This window comes from Cebidichthys violaceus, unplaced genomic scaffold (genome assembly GCF_023349555.1).
Source record: "Cebidichthys violaceus isolate CVI_PGR_0920_01 unplaced genomic scaffold, fCebVio1.0.p SCAF_9, whole genome shotgun sequence".
In the NCBI taxonomy this organism is placed as follows: domain Eukaryota; kingdom Metazoa; phylum Chordata; class Actinopteri; order Perciformes; family Stichaeidae; genus Cebidichthys; species Cebidichthys violaceus.
The window spans coordinates 12,405,110-12,415,666 of NW_027176975.1; the positions used below are offsets into that span (position 1 = coordinate 12,405,110).

Here is a 10,557-nt window from a genome sequence, read left to right on the forward strand (position 1 = left end):
GTTGTCACTGATTTATAACATAAAATTAATTTATTTCATGAGATAATTAATTACTGCAACAACAGGAGAAACAAGAAGATATGGGATGATGCATTTATTCAATTATGGCACCTTGTCATCATATCCTCCACAGAGATTGGTGCATTGAAACACAAAGAAACATAAAATATCAAAAAAATAATTAAACATGCCATCAGTGAGATTCCATCGCTGTGGAAACATTCACAAAATTAAAAAAAATAAAAACAAAGTTGCTAGTCCTCATTTCTGCACTTCACACACCTAGTAGGTGTACACTACTTACATTTCTTTTAGGCATGTGTGTGTAAGAATTTGGAAATCCAAGCGATGCTGATCGCTAATGTTCAATACTTCCATAGTAAAAGTGACCTGATTAGCTCAACATGGAACTCGGTAGCAAAGCTTTCAAAGGCATTGAAAAATGTTTCCACCGTCTCCTGTTGTGTGTAATACACCATTTATCTATCACTGAAAATGTCCTTTAGATTAACACAACATTCTTAAAACCATGGTAAAGTGTCTACATAGTGTCCCAGTGATCTCTGGTTATATCAGCTGTAAGACGACAGTGAATGGACTTTCTATGATATGAAGTTTTTCTTAGTTTGTATTATTAAAATATTCCATGGCAACTTTCAATAAATATTTAACTGATGGTAAATGAAAAAAAATAACAGTTGACTCATTAGACTTTTCTAATGTAAAAGACTACACATGGTGTATTTTAAAATGTGGTCTTGTGGTAAATAAAACAGGGGATCATAATTGTCAAAAGTCTACTGATCTCAGCTTCCTCTCCTCCTTCTCAGTAAGGGGCTGCTTGGAGAGGATTTTGTCATGCAGCCGGTGGTGTTTGCCAATGCCCAGCTTCGGCAGGCCTCTGTTCAGCCCCTCCAGCAGCACACATGACTTACACAGAGCCTGGCTGGAGATGTACCCACATTGGTTGCAGGTCCCCTGCACAGGCATCTTCACCCCCTCCCGCACAGACAGGTTCTCCCCCGAGTGAACGATATCCATTATGGAGCTCGGCCTTACGCTCTCCAGGTCCTTTAAAAAGGTCCTTGCATGGCCACGATAAGCATTGGGAGAGTAGATACATTCAGTGGAAAAGTAGTCCAACTTCTTAAAGTACGCATATAGAACAATCTCTTTCTCATATGCATACTTGAGGGGCTTGCAGCGCGGCACGACCCCTTCGCCTTCGCTGGCTGTGGAGATGGCAGTGCATCGGCGCAGACGAGCTATATCCCCTCGCAAGACGTTCATCAAAACCGTCTCTGCCACGTCATCAGCATTGTGACCTGTGAAAGAAAACACAGATCCAGCCCTTGTAACAAATTCTAACAAACATATTTACTCTTTTAAATTCAGGCTGCTCGTTCACATTTCAAAGTTGAAATTCTTGCATTCACATTTTTAAATGCTCTTTGGGATTACCTGTACATATCTTGTCCACTTTCAACATGATGGCTCCTCTGTCTAGAGCCTGCCTTCTGAACACTCCACAGAAGGTGCAGTTATTTTTCAGTCCCACCTGCTTCACTATAGCATCCATAGTCCAGCCATACAGCTCCTCGTACGACACAATCTTTAATGGCAGCTCGTACTGTTGCTGATTCCTCTTCACTGTCTCCAAGGAGTCATCTCGGTAACCAGAGATTCCCTCATCCACCGAGAGAAGCATAAGTTCAAGGCCGTAGTTGTACCGCTCATTTAGGAGCTTCATTACATGTGCGAGCACTGTGGAGTCCTTTCCACCCGAGGCGGCAATTCCCACTATCTCCCCAGGTTTGAACAGCTTTGCTGCAACGATCGTCTGATGCACTTCCTCCTCAAAGGCCCAGAAGAAGCACTCCTTGCACAGCGAGTGGCCTGTTTTTGGACGTTTCAGCACAGCACGCTTGTTGATACAGTTACTGCACAGGACAGGCATCTTAACTGTTGGAGGAAGTTATATTTAAAAAGGACACAAGATTCAAAGTTAGTTACTAAGTAAAAATGTCTGTCAAAGAAACACTAGTCTACTTTTTTGTTGAAGATGCATACAGCTGACCCACAAACTTTCATTATTATTCCCTTAATTTAATTGATCCTATACTGTTATCTTAATAAAATTGCTCTTTAGTTCAATCACTTTGGCTTTGCTAATGTATCTGAATGTATATGACGCTTGATGGTAAGTTTAAGTTAAGCTGGGAAAATAACAAAATTCAATTTGCAAAATGTATTAACTTTAAACGTGCTGCTGTGGATACTATTATCCCACAATGCACTGCTCAACTGAAATGGTGGAGCCGGTTACATCATACTAAGTTGCGAGGTTGTAGCTGTTTAACAACAACAACACAAACCAATTTGGATGAAGTTGATACAAACAGCCCCTAAAACCTTTAACACTTTGTATACTGTTTGAAATGACTTCACACAATTTAAGCACACGGCTGTTAATTTCATATAAAAGCCCAACGAACTACTCATTTTAACGTTAGGCGTTTCCATGTCAAGTTAAGCTAAGTAGTCACATTTCTATTAAGTAACATTTTCATACCAACGTTTCCGATGAACCGAGATCTGAATTGAGTATGTGGGGACGAAGTACACTAAAAAAATACTTAAAACATACAAACTTTCTTACTTAAACAACAAAAGTATTACACGAACTGATAAAGTAGCATGTTGTTTTATCATGTGTCGTGAGCTCCGCTTCACCGGAAAACAGGAAGTGACACCATTCGTCAGCTCCTGCAGCACAACCTACTGGTCGGAGTTACCAAGTGCACATTAAACTACAATATTAACAACATTGAAATGTTTCTTATGGTAGCTCCAAAAACCTACATTTGACATAACTGATCTAACTTTAATTTCACCTGTGTTATCCCTTTAGGATGTTACTGAGGAGTGGCAAATAACTCACACAATCAAGTCAAATGTAAGCAATTAGGATTTATTAGTTTGCTTCAAAGAATGCCACTACTGCAACAGCTGCAATAGATATCAAAATGCTGCATGGTGTAAATGAAGAACAAAGGGGTTGATGCTGGAAGGGAGCAAGGCCACGGTCAGGGTTCATGACAGGAAAGAGTCACAAGCTTAGTTGACGGGGTGAAAAGCACCCCTCTGATGCCACTGCATGTCCCGGATGCGCCGGACCGACTGGATCTGAGGAATCTGGGCTCCGAACTCAATGCTGTCCTTATACTCCCCCTTTTCAAACAGGTACTGATAGCCTCTGTAACCTGGATACTGATAGCCCACCCAACTGGTGCACCAGGAGCACAGAGAGGGGAAAAACAGATAAGAGACAGTTTTAGGTGAAGAGATAGTGACAAGAGACATGTAGTGGGTTATTTGCAGTATCACTCAACATCTGTGTTGTGAAGATGGACTCACGTGCCACTCTGAACCCGAACAGAGGAGACCTTCTCCTGGTAGCCGTGTGCGTGAAAGCTGGGCACATCATCATCTATGATTTCTATCTTCTTCCCTGCAAAGCTGGGGTTTTCGTAAAGGACAATCTTGTGCTCCTGGCTGTCCTGAAAAAGGAGCAAAGCATTAACCCGGTGGATGATTAGCTTAGCAACTGATGGCACACGACTGATGAGGGTATATGTATCCACGTATGGGTGGTATCTTTCTTACCACTTTAATCGGTCGGAATGCAATAATGGTGTCACTACGCCTGCTGTTGGTCCAGGAATCCCAGCGAGGATACTCCCCCTTCTCAAACACATACTGCTCCCCCTTACAGCTGGCCTGCTCGTATCCCACCCATCTGAGTGGGCAGGGAAGAAAGAGATGGATGGTTGTGATTGATGTAGGGGCAAAGCAGGAAAGAAAGCTAGGTGCACACATATGTGTGCATATGTGCACATATGTTTTTTTCTGGCCATTTTCTTCCCTTCCATTCTGTACTCATACACAGAGTAAGTCCCTTATCCTGGGACTTTATGTCACTCCCTGGCTGTTTGGTTCTAAATCATTTTTTAATGCTCTGCTGGTCTCTGACCCACACTCACGGTCCACACAGCACCAGTATGGAGCCCACTTTCTCCACGCCTGCTTCCTGGAGGTTGTTGCAGGGACCAGTCAGCTCATGGCAGCGTCCCTGGAAGTTTTCCTGCTCATAGATAACCAGCTGTGTGCCGATGGGAGAAAAGGGGACAGTTGTTGAGCTACTGGTCTCAATTTCAAGAGTGCCAATCTGTTTCCAATTTGATGTTTGGTGGATGCAAGGCATCCAAATAGGGCAAGTGTAACTCCTGCAGGAAGAAGTTGTAAATTGTAATTGGTCTCTGCGTGTCTGCTGCATCTCCTGTCACCTTGAATGCACTGGTGCCTGGCTGCTGCTGCTTGGATGCAGGGTTCAGGTGGTCTGTGGCCATAGTGAATGGATTGGCAAAGATGAAACTGAAAAGAAAAACTATAATATCTGTTGTTTCTGATAAATATCCTTGGATGTCTACATGATTAACAAAATGTAGCTGTCTTTATATCTAAAATATGAGCAGGTCAAACTGCTGTTAATCCCACTTTTACATATTTCTTTATAATATTTACCCACACACGTAATAAAAAAGTGCCCGTCCCTCTCCCTCCAAAACAAGTTTCTGAAGTTCACAGCTTTCTGAACACAGAATTACAGCAATGCAACATGGGAGACCGTTTGAAGATAAATTAAACCTAAAATATTCAAACAGCAAAATAAAAACAAATACTGATCAAAAGTGTTAACGTAAACTTGATAAAAAATACAACGTGACGGACATGAACCTCTTACCAGTACCTGTCTGTGCCAGTGTGTTTGTGATGGCACGATGAGCTCAATATATACGGGACGCCCAGGGGTGGAAACTCTGCCAACAGTCCCCACAGTGTTCAAGCCGGCCTGCAGATCGGCCTGTCATAGGCCCAGCAGACTGAAATGAGGGGTCACCCTGTATTCTCCCCCCACCCTGGGGAGTCACACTCCCACAAAGTTATTTCATTAGTTGTCAGTTTTGTCCAGCCAGTCATTGTTCGATATCCACATGATTCAGCACAAACAGTGCCAAGAGTCCCACACCTACAATGAGAGGGAGAGCGAGAGAGAAAGACAGTAAAAGATGGGTTTTACTGTGCAGGAGAGATTCATAATGATTTGAATTACAGTCCAAATACCTCTGAATATTTCCACAGGAGTAGGTTTATTTGTTATTCAATTTCTAGAAAACTCTAAGGTTTCATGTCAAAAAACAGTTGCCTCTGCTGTTTGGCAGCTCCAAAGCTTCAGTCAAATCTGTTTACTGCAATGCCAAAAAGTTTAGTGAGGATACATTTAACAAAATAAAGCAAACAATATGTCACATTTCATTATGTAATTTGTTTTATTGACCTTGTATGTGCATGTAAGTAGTCTTGCAAGGGCCCAGAAAAAATATTGCGTTATAATTTTATTTTAGCTAAGTGTACATTTAGACAGTTAATAATATATATAGCTTAAATACAGAGAGCATGTGTCACTATTGAGGTTAGTTACAATCTTCTGTAGAGGTTGTAACTAACAAGATGAGAGATTTTGTAGTGCAGCAGAGTTAGAATGTAATAAAGTGCTTTTCTGAAGTTATATATTGAAGTGCCATTTTGCAGAACCGGTACGTTTTTGAATATTTTGAGGCTTCATATGTTTACTCCACTACCTGGAGGTTTTTTGCTCCACTTCATTTCAATTTACTTCACTTGCAGCATCTCTCAAAACTTAAAAAAGCTTTTTTATTAATTCTACAAACCATTTTATTTCCAATATGTCTCATCGGTTTGATTAGTATTATCTTTTTTTTATAGCTTATATCAGTGTTGGGTATTTCATTCAATTTAATATTCATACTATTTTAATTATCTGATTGTATTTTTCTCATTGCAGTCCTTAACTGTTTTAATCCTGGTTTTACATTACATTGTGACTTTGTTTTGAAATGTGATAAATAAATATAAATAATGTTTATTATAATGTTTATTATTGTTATTTATCTTGCAGTCATGACTTGCAGGATGAGGTTTTAGATGTTAATCATGGAAGCATGCAATATAATAGAGGTATACTGGTTTAGGCTGTGATCACATAGGATACACTTTTCACTTGCTGGTCTTTTAAAAATATATATTTTTGACAAAGAAGTATTTTTTATTTTAATAACATGTTGAATGTTGACCTTGAATCATAATTATTATCATTATTATTGAGTAAAGAGTTTTCAGTGTTCAAGTGTTCAGGCAGAGAGTCTAGAATTACATCCCAGCTGATCACCATCATGAGTGCTGTGCTGCACCCTTAAAAAAGCAAATGAACACCTGTATAGCTCTAGGGGCGCTCAACTGACCTTGCACTGACATCTGTGAAGAAGTACAAAAAGATACACATAGGTGAAGCATGTGAAAAGACAGATTCTAGTTTCTATGTGTTTTTGTAGTTGCGAGTGCATTTCCAAATCACATCTGTTGGCTACCACATAAGATGTGACAGAGTATGAATCGGGTATGTACCATCAGTATCATCAGTTTTCTTAAACTACCCATGTTACGTCTGAAACACTCCACCTCCTGTAGATATCTGTATCTCATAAAACACATAACAGAAACACAGTCAGTCGATCATCATTAATTCACATTAGAATAGTGTAATGTCACACAGTGGAATGAGCTTTTAGGAGAGGAGTTTGTGAAACACTCAAGATTTTGCCAAATTTGGGTCTATGAATATTTGTGATGAACAATGTTACTATTCTGTTGGGATATTTTATGTTTTTTTTATGTCATTACACTTCATTTCAGTTCAACAGAAACAGGATTACATTGTATGAGAGAGCACCAAGTAATTATTTGAGTTTCCTGAGATTACAGGCAAGATTTGTGATCAGTGTCTGAATGTATCCCCATTGCAGAAGCGAGAAACTTGAGAAAAACGGAGCTGTTTCTGACATTGCCATCTGTCTTGTAGTGATTCAAAACACATGAGTTAATAAAGAACATATGAGGTTGTGCGTGTATTGAGGGTTCTTTCAAAGAACTCCATATTGTAGTGCAACTTGTTTTAGTCTATATCTGAATTAGGGATCTGGGTGTTAGATCTCATGTCAAGAAGGCTTTCTGCTCTGGTGAAAACTATAGATTTAAGTGCAGCAATGTGACACTAAGAATACATTCTTGAAATTTGTTTGTGTTCTGAATCAACCACCTAACCGAAAGGTTCCTCATAATCCAATGTGGTAGACGTTAGTATGCTACGGATGTGCTCACAGCTGTGTATTTATTACTCGTGAGAAAATCTAAAGGAAAGGGGAGCACTGCAGGAGACAGAGGGGGATATACAGGACACATCTATAAGTTAATAGCAGGTCTGGGTCACCCTGTTCTGTTTTTTATCACGGTTATGAGGAGAATTGTTTCCATTTTGGAATATTTCATCAATATCTACTAAATTATAGCCTGCATGTGCAATTTAATGTAATGAAAATAATGATGTCTGCAGATGGCATCTGTTTGGATTGTGCAATACAGATATTGGCTCATATTATAAGACGAATTCCATGAGTTTAATATAGTTATCAGATCCTAATGTTTACTTAGTGACAATGCATCATTATGATCATCAACCATCAAATGCACAATGACTATGGAAGGGAATGCAGTGCATGCTGTTTTTATGGCAAGCATACATAAAGTATGACATCACTTCCACTGCTGTTTAGCAGATGCATATCCACATATACCCTGAATAAGTCATGTGCTCCTAATGCTGCTGGATGAGGCTTTGAGGCAGTAAAAGTGACTAACACGACTTGAAAATAATTTCAGTTCAAAACACATCTGCAGTTTATCTTAAGAAAAAATATCTGCCAAATGTAGGCTTCATTATTTCCACATAGATGTCAGTTTTACATCTCTGATAGTAGTTTTTCTAAATTTTTAGTATCGAATTTAAAGCATTTTCCACTGTGACTTACAAGTGTAACATCAACCAAAAATAGGGCCAACTCCAGGTCAAACAACTTTATTCGCCACTGAAACATACATGGCACTCCTCATTGGGCACAAGCATCGTTTGCCATGGTTAGGTTAAGGTAGAGGGCAGGCACTGTCGGCAGTGTGGGGGAGGCTGTGGGAAGGGGTGGTAGGCGTGTGAGGATACTGCTCAGCTGGCTCCAGCTGTGGCAGAAGGTGCAGGAGGTGCTGGGGCAGGGTCAGGGTCAGGGTCGGGGCCGGGTCCGGGTCCAGGAGCCGGAGCCGGGTCAGGGACAGTGAAACATCCCCTCTTGTGCCACTGCATGTCCCGCACACGTCGGACAGACTGGATCTGAGGTGCAGGGGCCTCCCAGTCGTTCCAGTGTTTGAAATCTCCTCTCTCGAAGATAAACTGGCGCCCCCTGTAGCCTGGGTACATGTAGCCGACCCATCTAGAGGAAAGGAAACCAGGCAAACTGTGATGCATGTCTCTCAATAGGCTTTGAGTTGTGCCGATAAATTAAACAAAATGAACACCAAAAAGAAATGGATGATAGGGGGATGTAGGGAGGGTCTTACGTTCCGTTAAGAGCCTTGACACTTGCCACACGATCCTGAAAACCGTGGCCCCACAAACTGGGCACATCATCATCAACAATCTCCATCTTTCTACCAGTGAATCCAGGGTTCTCATAGAGGTGTAACTTGTGTTCAGCACTGTCCTATAGAAGGGAAACCAGACACATGGACAAGTCTTTTAACTGTCTCTGGTATATGCTGATTACAATCATAAGGAAGTAATGTGCGGGCAGCTCATAATTCAAACCCTGCACATTTATAGAGCTTTATGGCTGCAGTGTCAGTTTTGTATGGAGACTAGTCAACCCACCACTTTGAGTGGCCTTAGAGACAAGAGGGTGTAGCTGTTCTGACTGTTGGTCCAGGTGTCCCAGCGTGGATACTCGCCCTTCTCCAGAATAAACTGCTCCCCTGTGAAGCCATGCCGATCATAACCCGCCCAGCTGAGAGGAAAAATAAGATGGAAATAAAAGGTTAAAGTTAGTTTACCTGACATTGACATCACACATGACCAAGTTATCGAAGAAACAATTTTCTCACTACTTTTCTCGAGACATGAATTAAACATTGAACATTACTTACGGTCCCGACTCAACTATAACAGATCCAACCTTCTCCAGTCCCTTTTCATTCACATCTTTACACTCGGCAGAAAACTCCGCCTTGCAGCCCTGGAAGTTCTCAAACTCAAACAGCAACACCTGGATCACACAGAGGGAGCATAAAGGTGCATATGTACCAGCATGGCAACAATACAGAGTAAGGATCTTACTAAGGATTTGTTTTGGAAAAAGGCCTTCATAAAGTGTCTCATATTGGTTATAAAGAAGACATATTGTGATAATACCTACTTTTAAATACTGTAGAATCACTTACAATAACTTGTAATCTGATGTCTGTTAACCAGGATACATAAGGAGACTTTTTTTTAGTGAGATTTATGATCAACAGTAGGATTCTGTGGTTGTGTTGGACCACTCCAGGTTCACAATCCTTCCCTGATCAAACCAGGTTTCCATCTCTCACATGATTGTTCCAGTACCTTATATGTGGCTCCAACTCCACCCTGGCTCTTCCCAGCAGCCAGCTGCTCCGGGGCACTCTGCTGCTCCGACATCCTCCTGATCCACTGCTCCTCCACTTTTTGGCAGCAGCACACACGCAGAAAGAGCACCATCCATCACACATACATGTCCAAGCACACACACAGTCACAGAAACGCACACAGGAGGAAAGCTCAGTGTCACAGTTGCAGTTTATAACTCACCCTTGATTAGGAGGATTGTATACATTATGGCCAAATATAAAGTAGAAATAGTTTGCTTAAACATTCTGTTATCATTGAATCGACTGAATGATACAAAATATTTCATTATCCATTAAAAGTATACTCAGTCATTTAAAGCAGGTTCCATTACAATCCAATGATACCAAAATCATCCAAACCTGGGTCTCCACTTGATGCAGCACCATCTAACTCCATTTCATTGGAATTATTACACCGACTGTGTCCAGAGTGAGGTTTTTACCTGGGTATGCCTGCTAGGAAGTGGTAGTGTCCCTCTTTTTCGTTGCCACTTGGTGTTTGGTGGGGTTGAGCCATTAGAGGGCAGGGACAGGGGGGGTATTTATGGTTTATTTCTGGCCACAACAGCAGAAAAGGGGGAGCTGTTGATACAGCAAGTCTGTCGCTCACATTGTGTCCGTAACGCTGCCTCTCAATAGGCAGCTGTGTTGGCACACGCTGCCCTCCCTGTCCGCCTGGCTGCCAGTGAGCACTGTGTGCGGGCATCGGGAGAGAGAGCCAAGAGGATTCAGCAAACCGCTCCGCTCAGCACAAACACACACTCCGGGACTACACTGGGTCTCAGCCACACCAAACCTAACACTTTTCCCTGCAAATTTGGGTTTGTATTATCAGCAGGATCAGATACTTCCCTTCACAGGTTTGACTTTGAAGCAAATCTGCAGCAG

At 41.4% G+C, this 10,557-nt stretch overlaps 3 protein-coding genes across 5 annotated transcripts; all 3 read right to left on the reverse strand.

Annotated features, from left to right (window-relative positions):
- Positions 1 to 79: 79 nt before the first annotated feature.
- Positions 80 to 2,730, reverse strand: ctu1 (cytosolic thiouridylase subunit 1 homolog (S. pombe)). 2 transcript variants are annotated; one of them, XM_068703492.1, is made up of 3 exons: positions 2,660 to 2,730; positions 1,462 to 1,962; positions 80 to 1,325 (listed from the first exon to the last, which is right to left on the reverse strand). In XM_068703492.1, exons 2-3 carry the CDS (start codon positions 1,955 to 1,957, stop codon positions 790 to 792), a joined length of 1,032 nt encoding a protein of 343 aa, XP_068559593.1. In that variant the 5' UTR covers positions 1,958 to 1,962; positions 2,660 to 2,730; the 3' UTR covers positions 80 to 789. The 2 variants fall into 2 exon arrangements, with proteins under 2 accessions (XP_068559593.1, XP_068559592.1); XM_068703491.1 differs by having other exon boundaries at positions 2,573 to 2,722.
- A 332-nt stretch (positions 2,731 to 3,062) lies between these two features.
- Positions 3,063 to 4,425, reverse strand: crybb2 (crystallin, beta B2). Its single transcript, XM_068703679.1, has 5 exons — positions 4,347 to 4,425; positions 4,044 to 4,162; positions 3,667 to 3,799; positions 3,418 to 3,560; positions 3,063 to 3,286 (listed from the first exon to the last, which is right to left on the reverse strand). Exons 1-5 carry the CDS (start codon positions 4,407 to 4,409, stop codon positions 3,118 to 3,120), a joined length of 627 nt encoding a protein of 208 aa, XP_068559780.1. The 5' UTR covers positions 4,410 to 4,425; the 3' UTR covers positions 3,063 to 3,117.
- A 3,665-nt stretch (positions 4,426 to 8,090) lies between these two features.
- On the reverse strand, positions 8,091 to 10,159 carry LOC137867298 (beta-crystallin B3-like). Of its 2 annotated transcripts, none has more exons than XM_068703819.1 (6): positions 10,113 to 10,159; positions 9,626 to 9,723; positions 9,166 to 9,284; positions 8,894 to 9,026; positions 8,584 to 8,726; positions 8,091 to 8,456 (listed from the first exon to the last, which is right to left on the reverse strand). In XM_068703819.1, the coding sequence occupies exons 2-6, from the start codon at positions 9,698 to 9,700 to the stop codon at positions 8,195 to 8,197; spliced, it is 732 nt and encodes a 243-aa protein (XP_068559920.1). In that variant the 5' UTR covers positions 9,701 to 9,723; positions 10,113 to 10,159; the 3' UTR covers positions 8,091 to 8,194. The 2 variants fall into 2 exon arrangements, with proteins under 2 accessions (XP_068559920.1, XP_068559919.1); XM_068703818.1 differs by lacking the exon at positions 10,113 to 10,159 and adding an exon at positions 10,030 to 10,107.
- Between the last annotated feature and the right edge of the window lie 398 nt (positions 10,160 to 10,557).